The sequence below is a fragment of the Ochlerotatus camptorhynchus genome, unplaced genomic scaffold, assembly GCF_037179485.1.
Source record: "Ochlerotatus camptorhynchus isolate MF236.1 unplaced genomic scaffold, CSIRO-AGI_Acam_v1.1 ptg000392l, whole genome shotgun sequence".
Lineage (NCBI taxonomy): Eukaryota > Metazoa > Arthropoda > Insecta > Diptera > Culicidae > Ochlerotatus > Ochlerotatus camptorhynchus.
Genome location: NW_027040879.1, coordinates 532,476 through 548,447, shown reverse-complemented (window position 1 = coordinate 548,447; position 15,972 = coordinate 532,476). Strand labels below are relative to the sequence as shown.

Genomic DNA, 15,972 nt, shown 5'->3' with positions numbered 1-15,972 from the left:
GAGAAGGTTGAAAGTTTCCAATATCTTGGCAGCCAGATAGCGTCGGACGGCGGAACCAAGAGTGACATAGGTGCACGGATCAAGAAGGCAAGGGCTGCTTTTGCGAGTTTACGAAACATCTGGAAGTCAAATCAGATTAGTCTCCGCACGAAGATCCGAATTTTCAACTCTAACGTGAAATCTGTACTGCTGTACGCTAGCGAAACATGGTGCGTATCAGCGGAGATCACACAGAAGCTGCAGGTGTTCATCAACCGATGCCTGCGGTATATAATTCGTGCTTGGTGGCCTCACAACTGGATTTCGAATGCCGAGCTCCATCGACGGTGTCACCAGAAGCCGATATCGACAGAAATTCGGGAACGTAAGTGGAGGTGGGTTGGCCACACTCTACGGAAGAGCGGAAATGAAATCTGCAAACAAGCGCTGGATTGGAATCCAGCCGGACATCGCAGCAGAGGCAGACCCAGGGGCTCATGGCGGCGAAGCCTAAACAAGGAGATTAAGCAAGTCGACCGGAATTTGACCTGGGCCCAGGTCAAGGCGAAAGCAAACAATCGCCCAGGATGGAGATCTTTCACGTTGGCCCTTTGCGCCAGGGATGGCGCTCAGGACACTTAAGTAAGTAAGTAAACACTACCGCCATCTACTCATCCAATCGCGACATATCATAAACAAGGACACGAACACATGTAAAATCGATATTGACTTGGTTTGCGTCTCACCTCATTTGACAGATCTGATTACCCATTTGACAGATCCAATCGCTCATTTGACAAATCGAATTGTGGACAAACAAAATGCTCCAGTGGCATGTCGGTTTGTCGGTGCTGGAAGTTCTCTGTTTCCAAGTGAAAAGGAAGGGAATCTTTCGAAAACCGTGATGCGAGTTCAACTATTTTTCTCTTGGCGTGACTCATTATGCTCTTTATACACCAACTCTAGTTTAGTCAGTGTGAGTACACAGCAAAAAAAAAAGTAATATGCCTCAACGTAATGATGCTAACGTATCAAAAAACTGAGAATGTGCTCAGCCGTTGCAGGAATCCAGCAAGGCCATATGGTCGGTCTGTTCGAAGATACCAACCTGTGCGCCATCCCCGTCAAGCGTGTCCCAATTATGCCAAAGGACATTCAGCTGGCTCGTCGTATTTGTGGTGAACGCTCTTAATTTCTCCGTCGAAATCTAACCAAACTGGCCCTTTTCAGTGCTATTAAAAGATTCCACAAGAGAGTTGGGAAGGAAATTTTTGCTGCTCTCACTGATCGCATCACAATGAATCCTGATCTTAAAATTGCAACCAGCAAGTGCCCTATAACCAAAAGCGGTGCGATGCTAGTTTTCATTGCTGTGACGACGACTGTAAGGGGCTTAGAAGCAGAAGGATGAGAGCCAATACACTGAAACCTCCATTTACGAACCAAAACGGGGGTTCGTAAATCTAATTAGTGCGTAAAAAGAAAACTCGTTATTTGGGGTTTACTTCGTAAAAAGAAAACTCGTTATTTGGGATTTACTTCGTAAAAAGAGGTTTTTGAAAATATTGTCAAATACCCCACAATATGGGTATTTTTAAAATCGGAGTGACGTGTAGGAACCGGAAATCAATGTGTGACGCCATTTTGAAATCCAATATGGCGGCTTCGGGTTACAGAAAAACTTGGACATTCTGCCAAATACCCAACAATATGGGTATTTTTGGAATCGGAGTGACGTGTTAGAACCGGAAATTTATGTCTGACGCCATTTTGAAATCCAATATGGCGGCTTCCGGTTACATAAAAACTTGGAAATTGTGCCAAATACCCCAAAATATGGGTATTTTTGGTATCGGAGTATCTTGGATCTCAAAATGGCGTTGGACATTGATTTCCGATCCCTAAACGTCAATCCGATTTCAAAAATACCCATATTGTGGGGAATTTGACAGAATTTCCAAGTTATTATGTAACCGTAGGTCGCCATCTTGGATTTTAAATGGCGTCAGACATCAAAATCCGGTCCCTACACGTCACTCCGATTCCAAAAATACCCATATTGTGGGGTATTTGGCAGAATTTCCAAATTATTATGCTACCGGAAGCCACCATATTGGGTTTCAAAATGGCATCAGATATTGATTTCCGGTCCCTACACGTCACCTTGATTCCAAAAATACCCATATTGTGGGGTATATGACAGTATTTTAAAGTTTTTATGTAACCGGAAGCCACCATCTTGGATTTCAAAATAGCGTCAGATATCGATTACTGGTTCCTGCACATCACCCTGATTCCAAAAATACCCATATTGTGGGGGTATTTTGCAGAATTTCCAAGTTTTTCTGTAACCGGAAGTTGCCATCTTGGATTTCAGAATGGTGACAGACATCGATTTCCAGTCCCTATGCGTCACTCCGATTCTAACAATACCCATATTGTGGGGTATTTCACAGTATATCCCAGTTTCCTAAAATCACAAAAAAAAACTCGTTATTTGGAATTCACTTCGTAAAAAGAAAACTCGTTATTTGGGATTTACTTCGTAAAAAAAACCTCGTTATTTGGGATTTACTTCGTAAAAAGAGGGACGTAAATTGAATACTGCGTAAAAAAAGACTTCGTAAACGGAGGTTTCAGTGTACTCAATCGATTTCCTCTTTTGTGATAACCATGGCTTCACTTACCTATTTCGCACTATTTCTGCTATTCTCTTCTGTCATCCACAACAACAATGTTATCAATGAATGTTTGCCGTCGAGTTAACGTTATCTGATCTTCTTAGTTGCGTCCTCCGTGAATGATCAGAACTAATCAACTTGCACACTGCGGTTGTTACTAGAGACCGAGAATTCCTTAACATCTCCACGGCTGTCTCAAGAAGGATAGTCGTGTTAGTGAGGTCGGTTATTTTTAGATCAGGATTCATGTGGTAAGTGATGCGATCGGTTAAAGCAGAATTTGATTTTATTTAAATCTAGTGGGGATAGGACAAGGCAAAGTGCAAAATTGCAAGGTTGGGGACGGGCCTGGGATTGATCCCCGACCTACTGCTCAGTTAGCAAAAACGGTAACCACTGAGCTACCTAGCCTCGTCATAATGCTATATCGACATGTTTCGTCTAGGAATGATTCTCTGATGACTGTGTTGGGAAAGCAGCATAAGCATGTACGTAATTGGTCGATTTATTAGTTAATTTACCACTTTTTCAATAGTTTCTTGTTGTAAGAAGCATTGCTATCGATGCGTAGAAATATTGCTGATCTATTTGTGATAAAATGATTGAAATTAGACCAGGGGCGGCTGAGTTATTAACGTTCAAAATCTTTCACAATTTTGTTTCATTTTCCATTTTTGGTTTTCAAAAAGTTTACTCCCATATAGAAATCACCGACGTGGTCCTACGTCAAAAAAGATTGATATTACATTCTCTGATAATTTCATGACAATCGGTTGAGCGACTTATTTTTGGCGAGTACCTCTAAGTGATGCAATTTAACTGAGGATACACTTCAATCGTTTTTCGAAAAAAATGTTCCGAATAGTAATGTGTAATCTGTAAAGTTCAGTGTTCAGTCTTGGCAATTCAAATGTTTCTGCCCTCTTTTATTTATCGGTATGGAGCTCAAAAATCGGTAGAAACACCGATTTATCGATTTTTTTTAGTAGTAAAATTATGTTTATTTCTGTTGATTATGGTAGTACATTGATTTATCATTTTAATTGATTAGCCTACCTGGCTCTTCATCTTTGTTTAATTTGATATTCTAATTTAATATTTGCGTTTTTCACTTGTTTACAGAATACCCCTTTGGGGATGTGTTTTATTTGAATTGAAAAAAGTGATAACCTACCTAACTACGAGTATAACTTAACCTAACATGCTAGATCACGTATGATCTGATGATTTGATCTCAGACAGGTGCCTCTGAACCTTTCCAGGATGAATACTCTCTGTTCTTCTAATGTTTGAATTCCAGCCAGGAAGTGGATCTCAGAATTTCTAGTCCGCGGGGGACTGTTTAGGACCATCCTAAGGATCTTTTTCTGGATCCCTTGGAGTTTGAGGTGATGGCATTTTGCGCAACTCTCCCAGATTGGCATACCGTACTCGATTACAGGAAGGATGATTTGTTTGTAGACAGTTAGCTTATTTTTCAGGGACAGGGTTGACTTCCTGTTGATAAGTGGATACAACGATCTTATCAAGATGTTGCACTTGCTTTTCGTTTTGTCAACGTGCTTCCTGAAAATCAGCTTGCTGTCTAGTGTTAGCCCGAGGTACACGACATCTTTGGACCATTCCACCACTGTGCTGTTCAGGCAGATCTTGTTGTTCTCTGACGGAACAAGCCTGGGAGATTTAGAGTGTGGAAAGATAATGACCTGGGTCTTTGCCTCATTGATACGGACCCTACCCTTGTAGACGATGGATGTGTCACCTGCGAACAGAGACAACGATCCACCATCAGGGAGAGCCGGCATATCGGAGGTGAACAGGTTGAATAGGATGGGGCCAAGGATGCTTCCTTGCGGAACCCCGGCACCGATGTTGAAAGCATCCGATGTGATTCCATTCATGGAGACTCGGAACGACCTGTCTGATAGATAGTTGTTTATTATCTTCACTAGGAAGATTGGAAGACCGTTCTGCTGCAATTTAAACACCAGGCCATCATCCCAGACATTGTCGAACGCTTTTTCAACGTCCAACAACGCCATGGCAGATGTTTTCGAAACAGACTTGTTCCGCCTCAGAATGTTTGTCACTCGAGTCAGCTGGTGGACGGTCGAACGACCTTTCCGAAAACCAAACTGTTCCTCGAGTAAGATGTTGTTTTGTTCGGCAGATGTTAGGAGCCGGTAGACTGCTCTTTCGAACAGTTTTGATAACCCTGAGAGAAGGCTGATTGGTCAATAACTTGAAGGAGAGGACGGATCCTTTCCAGGTTTCCGGATGGGTATGACTTTAGCTGACTTCCAACACGAGGGGAAGTAGCCAAGTCTGAGGCACTGATTAAAAATCAGTGTCAGATGGTTGTAGATTCTGGTACTCAAGTGTTTGAGTTCCAGATTCAGGATGTTGTCGAAACCTGGGGCTTTCATGTTTTTAGATGATTTGATATAGGCCAACAGTTCGTCAGTCGTACCGATTTATCGATAGGTCTGGCTATGTTGATAACAGCAGAGGCAAACCTACTGTCTTACCCGCCTCATGACGAATAAACGTGTATCCCAAGGTACGTAAATTATGCAATGTAAAATAAGGCGAGTATTCGATCTTGGTTCGAAAACGAACATGATATTAGCTATTTACCAGTGGGGTCTACCTCCGAAAAAAAAGAACGAAGCGCTAGCCAACATTACTGAGAGTGCTCTGTCTTTCACATTTCATTTGTCTCAAAAACAGGCGCTCCTCTTTCATCCTAGTTTCGCTCTGTATATATAGCCTACATCCCTCTGTGGAACAAGATCACAGTTTGATGAGTTACTCAATTTTACAGTGTAATTTAGTGCCATAATGCAGCATTGACACCAGCTTGAGTTAACGCATAAAGTTTTCAAATTGCAAACATGACATTGTCCCCACGGTTTAACTCTATCACGACACGATCGGCCCGGCCAACAAAAAGCAAACACTCATCCAAACCGTAGCTTAAAAAGTTTCTCGTTCAAAAATCATCCCCACCGTCCCTCAGCGACGATAACTTCCGATCGCAATCCTAACCTTTAGTTTATCTGGAAACCCTCTGCAAACTAAAAGCTAAAACCGTTTAGCACCAGAGCAAGCATGAAATCTGATGAAACTTTCATCCTAGCAAATCTCATAAATTGTTCTGTTTATGATCCTGGCTCTGATGCACACAGCATATAGAGTGATACTGCCACAGCAAACACACAGTGGCGGCTCTCTCCCCCTCCCTCCCGAGTATCCAATTTCCACAACCGTCAACCAGAGCAGCCAACACTCTTAACAATTTCACTTTTTTGGCCCCAGCTTTGGACGTGGTGCGGTAGTGGGTGTTGGAGGGCGGGCGTCAGCCAAAACCCCAGTTTAATTTTTGCGAGCATGTTTTTACGGTTTTGTACGCTATAGTGTCGCTCATGTTTCATTCATTCGAATAAGTATTTTCTTTTTTGCTCACAAATATTCGACGACACCGAACCGGTAGAAGTGAAACGCAGGAAAACAACTTTTCGACACCAAGCTCGTTAGTTTCCTGATCTCATTCGTTGAAAAGCCAAATGCCCGGGTTATAGGTTATGCAAACGCGCCGCCGACGACGACCACATGTTTCAGAGAGGAAAAAAAAAAACAACATCGAAACATACCTAGTATGCCAGCAATGGCACGATCCGGAGTTTACTTTGGCTGGGTGGGAGAGTATTGAGTCGTGTCGATTGCTGCTGCTGATGTTGTTTGTTGGGGAGAAAAATACGCAACCAAATCATGCTGGACTAGGACCGGAGAGAGGCTCACAGTGCCAGTGGGATGGAATTTAATATTCTATTTTGATAAGAAGCAACGGGGCACAGGGGGTGGCTCCCGAGAGACGAATTGTGGTTGCTATACCGGGAAATATTGAGAACATTGCTTGTTTTGCAAAAGTTCAGCTTATGAACGGGAAAAATTGAAAACAAACAGAGAAGTTGTGATTAAGCTAGAGGAAAACAGTGGCTGGGCAATAATAGGCAAGAGTGAAGAGCTTAAATACAGCGTATTTCAAGGAGGTAAGGATCTTTTAGAATCTGTGACTGGTATGCAATATCACACTCGAATAAAAATGCACCAGATAAGACCTATAGAAGCTATTGCATCAATCTAACATAATTAATAAAAATAAAATTGTTTATGACAATCGAACCTATTGTAAATTGGACCTTCGCAAAAGATGAGAGGGGTTGTTAGGGATCCTTGCCATTCAAAAATCAATTTTTCCCGAACAAATTTGATCACATTACAATACATTTTACTATTTTTTTTCTATTTTTAAGAATTTTTAATACCCTGTTCTCATTTCGCTCTATATCACATTATATAGAGCGATTCATGATATAGCAGCTATATCACGTTCTATATTACTTGATATCCCATATAAACGACCTTTCAACCCATATAACGAACAGTGCTTGATATAGCTCATATCATGTTCCGTACTGGATAAAAATCTGAAAAGCAGCGGCTGGCAACCAGGCCATGATAGAGCAGGTTGGTATTTTTCGGCGTCAAATCTGGATAGAGCTGGAATTAGGGCCTAACAGCTTTTGTAAACAATGACTTCTCTTGATGATTTCTAGAAATTCTAGACTCGCCCACGCCTACCGACATCCTCATCGGATAGGGAAAGACTTTCCGTATCCGATGGTTATGTTGCTCTGCGTGGGCGTGCCTTGAATTCCTAGAAATCATCGATAGAAGTCGTTGTTTACTGTTACGCCCTAATTCCAGCTCTATCTAGAAATGTCATTTTCTTGTCACCCCGTCGAATCGATACACAAAACAAAATACAAGACGTGCAAGTGTCCTCCTTTTTCTCGTAGAGTTATTAGTGTTATCATTGATGGAAATTTAGGGAACATGAAGGAAACACGGCTTTAGTAGTGAACGATTTATTTGAGAATGAAGTTTGAAAGTTACAAAGAAAACGTATACATTGCTTCGATCTGGTTGAGGTCCACGTTGTTGCTATGATCCTTGAAAACTCCTCAATACTATACTTCCAATCCGCTCATCACCGGAAGCTTGGCCATCCGGATCCCTCCCATTGATTTAGTCAGCAGATCAACACTAATGACTGTTGGGCAATAGACGAACTGGATCTCACCTTTATTATTTGTCTGTCGCTGAATTTTCCAGCATTTTTAGTGCACTCTGGTTGTCTTCGTAGATAACGGGATTCTGCTGTTCTTCGCCGAGATCACGTAACAAACGCTTGAGTCACAATATCTCCTGTGTGGATTCGGAGAGCGCCAAGCATTCTGTCTCTGTGGTGGATAATGACACATGATTATTTCCTGCACGCCCAGCTGATGGTACCACCATTGAATTTAATTCGGTGTTGGAGTTTAGCTCTTCTCTGCGTTCGGCCCCATCCGCGTCCGAGAAACTGATCCGGTCTTTCTATTCATTGTTGCAGCTTACTCGTAACCAGTGGTCCATTTAGCTACCCGCTTGAGCACGTTCCAGTCGGTTTGTGTAGGGCAGCTCGTTTTCCTACTGACGATGAAAACCGTTGCCGATATGTCCGGCCTTGTAATGACCGACACAAATAGCAACTGACCAACTAGCTTTTTTAAAATTTATTATAGAGATTTTTTTAGCCGTAGGCTAGTTCATCTCTTAGACCAACTAGCTTCTGGTAGCTATTGTTGTCCGGAAGCAGCTTCCCATCTTCTTCCTTGAAGTATCCCTGGTTCAAAGGGATTTTCTTCATCTTGGCATCCTCCAACCCGTTTGATTTAACGATTTCATCAATGTTCCATTTCTGGTTCAAGAAGAAATCACCTTTGTTGTCACGTTGAAGCACGATTCCAGTGATACCAGTGTATATCACCCATTGCCGTTGATGGCATTGTTGAAAAATTGTCTTTTTCTAACAAAAATTAACAGAATCTTATGGAAATTTTCGCTGGAGTGAAGAGATATCACAAAGGCCACCATGTTTCACACACAGTCTGACGTATGTGTACGGGATTTTACGTAGGAGTAAAGAGATACAGACTCGCCGTCAACGCCAATCGAAGACATGTTGAAGATTTTCTGTAGTTCTTCGGTCATCCCCTCAATGATATGCTCGTCCCTACTGGCGATGATGAGGTCGTCGTATACCAAAATGAAGCTCCACAGGCTATCTTCTTTCTTGCAAAACACTGACATGGATCGGAATCACACCACTTGAAGCCTAGTCATAGTAGCTCCGGGTGCAGTTTCTGGTTCCAAGACCTCGCAGCCTGCTTGAGACCGTATGAACTTTTCTTGAGATGTAACACCTTGTGCTCTTGTCCATGAACACTGAACCCAGGAGGCTGTCAGAGGTAATTCTCCTCATCAGTCAGTCTAGTACCGATTCCATTACCTACCATGCACGTTATCATGCGGTCAGAGGAGTGTCATAAGCAAGAGTTTTGTCGCGAGTAGTTTAATAACTCTTGAAAATGCTTGATGTTGGGGCGTAATGTTGAATGAAATCTACCGCTAGTCATCCCAAGCTTCGGTTCTATTAAATCCTCAGAAAAAGCTTGATCCTTCCCGAAAAGTTTTTCTGAGCAAAAGCGAACTGTAGAAGTCTTATGCCAAAACTTGACACATTTAAATTTTTAGTTAACAACTTACTTTCTGATGCATTTGCCCTTTGTGAAACATGGCTCTCTTCAGACAACGATCTTGCTTTCCACGATTTCAACATTATTCGCCTTGACCACGCAGATTCGTATGGAGGGGTGCTTCTGGGGATCAACAAGCTCCATTCCTTCTACAGAATCGATCTGCCTTCGGTGACAGGCATTGAAGTTGTTGCATGTCAGGTTAACATTCGAGGTAAATGCCTCAGTATTGCCTCAGTATATCTTCCACCAAGAACTGTGATTTCTCGTCAAAGTTTCTCGGATATCTGCACGGCTATGCCGGAGCCACGGTTGATCTTGGGAGATTTTAACTCTCACGGTACAGGCTGGGGAGAACTGTACGACGACAACCGCTCAACCTTGATATACGACATGTGCGACTTCTTCAAAATGACAATTCTGAACACCGGGGAAACAACACGAGTAGCCAAACCTCCCGCAAAAATAAGCAGATTAGACCTCTCACTTTGTTCGAGTTCACTATCGTTGGATTGCTCGTGGAAAGTAATTCAAGATCCCCCCGTTTTCGATGGTGGAATTCTCACTTGCTCTCCTTTCATGTAACAATTCAGCTCCAGGAATGGATAGAATCAAGTTCAACTTGCTTAAAAATCTCCCAGACGTCACGAAGAGACGCTTGTTGAACTTATTCAATCAAATGTTCCGGATGACTGGAGGCAAGTAAGAGTTATCGCCATTCGAAAACCTGGTAAACCCGCGTCGGATTATAATCCGTACCGTCCCATCGCGATGCTGTCCTGTGTACGGAAATTGTTGGAGAAAATGATTATTTTTCGTCTAGACAAATGGGTCGAGTCGAATGGTTTACTTTCAGATACGCAATGCTCGAGGAGGACCTGTAAGCACTCGGAGTTTTCGAGCGACATGTGCTAAGGACGATCTTCGGCGGTGTGCAGGAGAACGGTGAGTGGCAGCGAAGAATGAACCACGAGCTCGCTGCACTCTACGGCGAACCCAGCATCCAGAAGGTGGCCAAAGCCGGAAGGATGCGGTGGGCAGGGCATGTTGCAAGAATGCCGGACAACAACCCTGCAAAGTTGGTGTTCGCTACTGATCCGGTTGGCACAAGAAGGCGTGGAGCGCAGAGAGCACCAGGTAGAGCGTGATCTAGCGAGCATTGGGCATGACCGAGGATGGAGAGCGGCAGCCGCAAACCGAGTATTGTGGTGTACTATTTTTGATTATGTCTTATCTTCAGTGTTCGGAAAAACTCAAAAACTCAAATCTCATGCATGAGTTTATGCGCCCATGAGTTTTGCCTCGCAAAGTTCAACGTCGCAAAAATCACCGATGAGTTTTCAGGTTCAAAAATTCATTGCTTTATATTTTGACGTTATTCATTGTTATTCCTATTGTTTGCGCATCAGGGGTTGGAAAACTAACACCACATGCATAGGCATGATATCAATTGACGTTTGGATGGGTTTCATGAGTTTAAAGCTGGAATGATTTTTCAGTGTTGTGAGTATGAGTGCGTGAATATGCATGAGAATCTCAAGCGCGAATTTTGTTTGCCGCATTCGCCCGCAAGTTTATTCTCGCAGGGACGCTCGTTGAATGAGATTTGAGAATGATTTTCCGAACACTGCTTATCTTAAATGTGATTTTGTACAAATAAATGTATGTATGTACCATTGAAGGTGTACAGGATACTTGAGTTGAGTTGAGGTGCGTTTTACACCGTTTCTCCAAAGATATGAACATCTAAATCGTCAGCGTCCGCCCTCTATACGTAGAGCCGCACTTTTATTGAAATCAGTGCTGCAACTTGCATGCAAGTGGTTAGAAGAAATTGGACAGTAATATAATAATAAAAAATAATGATGTCCTCGTGTACATACCAAAATCATGAAAATATATCCCATTAAATCATTCCAGCCAGAAAACCTTGCACACGCAAACGATAATCCCCTCCCCCTCCACCTAAAGCTAGCTCTCAACCGAGGGTAAATGTTTTTGTTTCCCCGCTTCAGCAACACGGATTATCGCATTTCAACTTCCAGTTCCACTGAAATATCCCTCTTACACACAGTCTTCCGATTCACTGCCAGCACCACAACAACGGTAAGAAGGGGCATTAACACCGAGCTTTTCCACGTCGTGAGTTTGGCGTGTTATTATCTTAATCCGTCCCGATAAACGTCATCGACTGCCAGCTTGGATATGTAAGGACGAGAGGAGTGAAGTAGCAAGGAGTTCCTCTACTGTTTGAGAGAAAGCATGTGTTGATTCCACTCACCCTTTCTTCTTCCACCAAGCACACAACATTCCCCAGCGGCGACGACGATGGTAAGGTGTTTTGAACTTGTCTCATCTATCTATTTTTGTTCCTTCGCACATAGTAAATGGATCGTTTCTTGTGCGGGGTAATGTTTTTCTAACATGATGTACCCCCCACCGCTCACACGCGTTCTTACGACACTGAACGCTGTGAAGCGATGAAAATTTGATACTAGCACATACTTGAGGAAAACTTCGCAGAATAGCAAGGGTTATAACCGAAGGAAGGTCAAGATTAAACAGTTTTCGAGTGGCACCAACTGAAAGAAAGAAATTTGAAGCAATCGTTGGAATGCCATCACAGTTGTAACTGAATGCACACACCCGACACCCTCTCCGTAAGTAGCTCACGAAATGTAAGTGCGCACTTCTGCAAGTGTCAGACATCCTCGAGCACAAGTTGGTAATTACCTCGGAATCCTCGGAGCGGATGATGTTGAAGCGTTCGTCACTGCTGTACGTTGTCACGCCGATCGTCATCAAGTGGTAGTCCTTCCGTTGGATCCACGATACCTGTACGGAAAGAAAATGGAGAGACATTAAAACATTTTCTCTTTCCTGCCTGCCTGCCAGCCTGTGGTAACAAAACGGACCCGGTTCAATGGCATTCAAAGTGGTAGGAAGATGGCACGTGTTGTCTGGTTTATGGTAATTTGCTTCGTCATAAAATGTTGAGGATGGCACTGAAGTGCACAAATGGAGCAATTTCCTTGCACGACATACTTTACGCTGTCTGGTAGGCTTTCTTTGAATGATGAATACTTAGCATTCGTCCTGCGCTGATTGCATTTTACCGTTTTATCAATGCAGTTTGCACTCACGTTTCAGCTCTTCAACAATTATCATTTAAGAGGAGGGGGTGTGTCTATAATGTCCGTCACTGGAGCGATTATGAATTTAACTTTTTGTCGCTTTATGAGCCGAACACTAGGACAGCTCCAATGTAGTGGCGGCATTGTACTAATACATTCCGAAGAATTTTCAAAATATTTTAACTAATAATTAAGATAAATCATTTCATAATCAGAACTTGTACCCCCAACATTTGCCAGAAAACTTACTACTAACTCAAAGTATCTTCCAAATAAGCTTCAAAATTGCATATTTTTTTATCAAATGTTAAATTCAGTCCTCTATATCCGTAATACGCGCGCAAGGCTCAAACCTTTGTAGACTATTATTCTTTTTTACTACTACTACTATTAAATCAAATATCAAAAATCCATCATCACCATCGTGGCGAACAAAATAGTTTTTGCAGTGCTACAGTAATTATTAAAAAGCCGTTATAACAGCTATCGATACAAAATAATCCGTTAGAGTTAACTTCGTCAAGATACATAATTTGTCAATTCATAAAAAAAATCACTGGATAACCGTCCAAAATACATTTTAAACGTGTGAAATGCAAGGTCTCTTAAATTATGCGAATGTTGTTGCACGTTTAATGTGTCTAGGCATCGAATTGAAAACATTTATTCCTTTAAAATATAATGAATTCTGTGAAGCACAAGTCAATAAATGTGGTGTTCTTATTTCATCCACGGTTTCCAGTATTATATCTATGATAATAACTTCCTCTTTCAATTCGATCACACAAATATCAAGGCAGCAAACCGTTAACTACTTTAAAAATGAACACCATAGTCAAATATACAATTCTTTGCTTCACCGACAACCATTGTAAGGCGTCTAGCATCAAAGTTGAGGAAGTGAATCTATTACATCGCATTATTTCATTCTGCAAGCGCTGTAATCTCGATATTTGTGTGGCATTGGAGAGAAATACAATGTATGGGCAAAAGTCTAGATGAGGAGAGATGATTGATTTGTATAGCTGTATTTTAATAGCAATAGTAAAATCGTTTTTCAGTCGACATAGAATTTCATACTTCTTGGCAATTTTCTTGATGACATTCTCAATGGGAGAGTTGAACTTAAGTTTGTCATCAATAATCACGCCAAGATATTAAATCTTCCTAACGTGATCAATAGTCTCATCATCAATTACAACAGAGACGTTCTCATTTACTCGATTCCGCGAAATTACCATAAATTTAGTTTTACTTGTATTCAATTTCAACTGCTTATATTTCAACCATCTACTTAGAGTGTGAGACGGCAGCTTCTAAATCCTTAGCTGCAATGAATAACACAGTATCATCTGCAAAAAGATTAATGTCGCAAAATCGTAAAACACGTCGCAAGTAATTAATATACATAATACATAACAGGAGCCCTAATACACTTCCCTGGAGCACTTCAAGGTTATTCCCCACGGGACTGGAAACAGAATCATTAAAAACAGTCCATTGAGTTCTGTCAGACAAATAGCTTTCAAAACATTTACATGCAGTACTCGTAATTCCAAAGCGCTTGATTGTACTTAACAGTAAAGGCATAGAAATTGTTTCAAAAGCGCGTTTCAGATAAAAAAAAACAGCAACACACATCCATCAAAATAGGTTGCTGCAACTTGATTGTGACTTAAATAAGGTGCATACAAGTAACCACAACTGTTAAGTGACAAGTGTGCTACTAGGGAGTCGTTTCTCTACGCTTCAAGTTGTCTTTCCACTTTGCTGATACCAAATTCAACGCATTTTCACAAGAATAACCACCCGATATGCTGATTGTTCTGGTAAAAGTTGCCTTCTCAATCGGGTTCGATATTGGTTCGATGTTTCTCCGAATTCAAATGCTTCTTCCACAGCGGAGAATGCCCGAATCATCGCAGACATTGGCTTATGGTATCCATATGCAGTCCGATGGAATCTTGGTTGTAGTAAGAATGATTGCCTTAACATCCTTTGAGGGACACGGAAGTTTAATTGTGAAAGCTGTTCAGGGCAGTCCACATCGCCATTTAAAAGTTTCGCTACAAATAAGGTTTGTTGCATTTTTCTTCTGTGTTCCCATGTGTCCTGGTTCAATAGCATGCATCGGTCTGCATAAGATGGTAAATTGCTGTAAATTACTGAGGACCAATACTACCGACGTCAGGGAGGCAGCTCCCATACCTGGACCCTACCTATCGATCCAACCAACGGCTTTACTTCCGTTCCGAAGGAAGACGTGATCAGAGATGTTATGCCTGAGAACATTCCGGCGGCGCCGACTGGGATTTAACCCAGGCCTGCTGGGGTGAGAGGTAATCACGCTAACCACTTAACCACCGGCGCCGTGGACAATTCTCGACAAGAACCAAAACCTGCGGGGCGGCATATCAAACTTCATGGTTTTTCAAAACTCGGAATACCGTGGACTCTCACACTGAGGCAAATAGACCTAAGAATTTCATATGGCTCAACTTATGAACAACATATATGAATTTCATAAGCATGACTTATGAATGATTTTCGGCTAACATGAGGTAGCTATTATATGCCTTTAACCATTTCATTTTCCCAAGCGTTGAAAGACGAGTGGTCAACACACGGGCCCCCTAACCTCAACGTCTATTTTCCGGTTCCAGTCTGCTCCGATTTATTATTTTTTGTCAACATTATTTTTCATAAGGCTAATCAATGAAATTCACACTCATTTCTTATGGCTTAATTTCATAAGTGTTTCTTATGGAATTCTTACGTTCTTTTGCCTGCGTGCAATAAGGCCATTACCGGTCGTGTTTTGAAAAAAACCGTGTTTGACGTGTCGTACGCGAGTTTTAATTCTTTTTGAAAATGGGCCACTTCCTCGAAGGTATCGGAACATTTATAGGATGGTCAATGTGCCCGCGGTCCCTCTAATATTTTGCACGACGTTTTAAATATTGTCGAAAAATGATCCCTTCCCGGGGGCATCGGAATCATGAACTTTGACGGGTAGCACGACGAGTTTTATTTTTTTTTTTTTTTTGAGAATTGGTCAGTTCCCCGGGGACACCAGAAAATTTTTAGGATGGTTAAATGTGACCGTGGCTTCTCAATCAAGGCATTACCCCTCCGAGTTTAGAAAACCATGAAATTGTATATGTTTTACGACGGGTTTTGGTTCTTGTCGAGAATTGGCAATTTCCCGGCGGCACCGGTATATAATCATGGAACACCCTTTCATGTGAAACCACGGAATCATCAATTTAACATGCCGCGTGGCGACAGACAAACACCACGCGACAATCGGATAGCAACAGCATCGAGCAAGGTTCATCGAGAAACAGGACGTCAGCAGAAATTAATGCATGATCAGCATAAGTAAAGGGCGTCCACGATGAAATTGCCACACTATGAAATTGCTCTAACTTTTTAACCGTTGGGTAGAATTTAATGAAAATTTGGGTGGATTTAGTTCAAAGTGCATTATTTACATCCTGCAAGTTTTAAAGTCCTGTGATCAAAACTCGCGGA

The 15,972-nt window shown here is 41.9% G+C and overlaps 1 protein-coding gene across 1 annotated transcript in view; it reads right to left on the bottom strand.

The window, feature by feature from the left end:
* Positions 1–15,972, bottom strand: part of LOC135710604 (uncharacterized) — a 297,590-nt gene that overhangs the window by 26,997 nt on the left and 254,621 nt on the right. Inside the window, exon 4 of the mRNA XM_065233225.1 lies at positions 12,038–12,139. Within this exon, the coding sequence (XP_065089297.1) occupies positions 12,038–12,139 (102 nt within the window). The remainder of the gene's footprint in view (positions 1–12,037; positions 12,140–15,972) is intronic.